We start from the raw sequence: 1,529 nt of genomic DNA on the forward strand, positions 1-1,529 counted from the left end.
TCTGGTAATCTGAACAACTACTTTGAAGACAAGAATATGCAATATAACAACCATTTTTTAATTCCTATCATCTTGTTTTTTGAAATTCTGTGTCATTTCTAATTTTTTTACTTGTATCCTCTTTAAAATGAAAGCCATAGTACTAAAAATGAATAAATAAACAAACAGGTTCCCAAAGAAGAAAATACTTTGATTCAATTGGTCAGATGTGCATATAAATGAAAAACATTTCATATTAAAATAAAGTATGAATAACTTCATATTATCTAAAAAAATATTCCTCAAATTAACAAAAACAGTAAAATAGCAAAGCAATTCCAAGAAAAAATGAAACATCTTCACAATACCATGTCTATTACCAAAAGTGAGCTCATTTTAGCCCACAATTTTTAGAGTAATTAAACCCTCACTGGTGAAGTTTATAACCATTACCTTAGATACATAAATCATATTTCAACAATCCAGAGCAAATACCCAAAGCATATTTCATGGTTCAATGATGAAAGCAAGAATGAGATAAAAATTCTCTATATGTCCACTGCTACTAGACATTACACTTTGCACCTGGCAAATGTAATATTCTCAGGAAATGAAATAAAAACAAAAATGTATTAAAAATTATTTAATGTAGCTGATATTATTTTTCAGTAATGGTAGTGAATTAGTATAAAATCCCAATGAAATAATGATTTTATTTCACAGTGACAAAATAAAAGATAAATGTTGAAACCTATGTCTACATCTCACTCAAGAACCATTCATAGATGACACTTAAATTTGCATCTTAAAATATGAAGCATCTAATTATAAACTCTATTAGTATTTGGAAAGATACAACCAGTACATTAAAGAAAAGCATTTACATAAACAAAATGGAAATAATTGTTTGTACACAACGTATTCATGTGTGGAAACTCATTGATGAAAGAGTTTTAGTTCTTTCCAACTTGATCGATTGATCAAGTGCAATCAAACTTCAAATATGAATAGTGATGCAAATTATAACGTTTGGTTAGGTGTTAGTTTTTACTCTACCTGACAGGAAGTACTTCTGATAATATCTGCTATGCTGGCACTTAGAAAATCATGATCGCATTTCCATGACTGATTGCTCATTGAATGAATGCCCAAGATGTTTTTTACAGAAATTCAATTTAATTTTGTCAAAAAAAATAATAATAATAAGAGGACAATTTGGCTCAACTAACCATGCACTTCTATGAGTAGGGGCTGGGAAGAGGAGAGAAATATTGGAATTTGACTAAAAATACTTTTAATTTTTCCCTAGATATAGAACAGTGTGTGAAGTGTCCAGATCATCAGTATGCCAATGCTCAGAGAAATCACTGTCTACAAAAGTCTGTGACATTTCTGGCTTATAAAGACCCACTGGGAAAAACCCTGGTTGTCACAGCCCTGAGCTTCACTATTCTCACAGCTGCTGTTCTTGGGCTCTTTGTGAAGCACCAAGACACTCCTATTGTCAAAGCCAACAACCGGGCTCTCAGTTACGTTCTGCTCATCTCCCT

At 31.4% G+C, this 1,529-nt stretch overlaps 1 protein-coding gene across 1 annotated transcript in view; it reads left to right on the top strand.

Moving 5' to 3' along the window:
• LOC102003691 (vomeronasal type-2 receptor 116-like) overlaps window positions 1–1,529 on the top strand; it is a 62,548-nt gene that overhangs the window by 21,532 nt on the left and 39,487 nt on the right. Inside the window, exon 6 of the mRNA XM_013507569.1 lies at window positions 1,289–1,512. Coding sequence (XP_013363023.1) covers window positions 1,289–1,512 — 224 coding nt within the window. The remainder of the gene's footprint in view (window positions 1–1,288; window positions 1,513–1,529) is intronic.

Source organism: Chinchilla lanigera, unplaced genomic scaffold, assembly GCF_000276665.1.
Source record: "Chinchilla lanigera isolate Chin_1 unplaced genomic scaffold, ChiLan1.0 scaffold00131, whole genome shotgun sequence".
Lineage (NCBI taxonomy): Eukaryota > Metazoa > Chordata > Mammalia > Rodentia > Chinchillidae > Chinchilla > Chinchilla lanigera.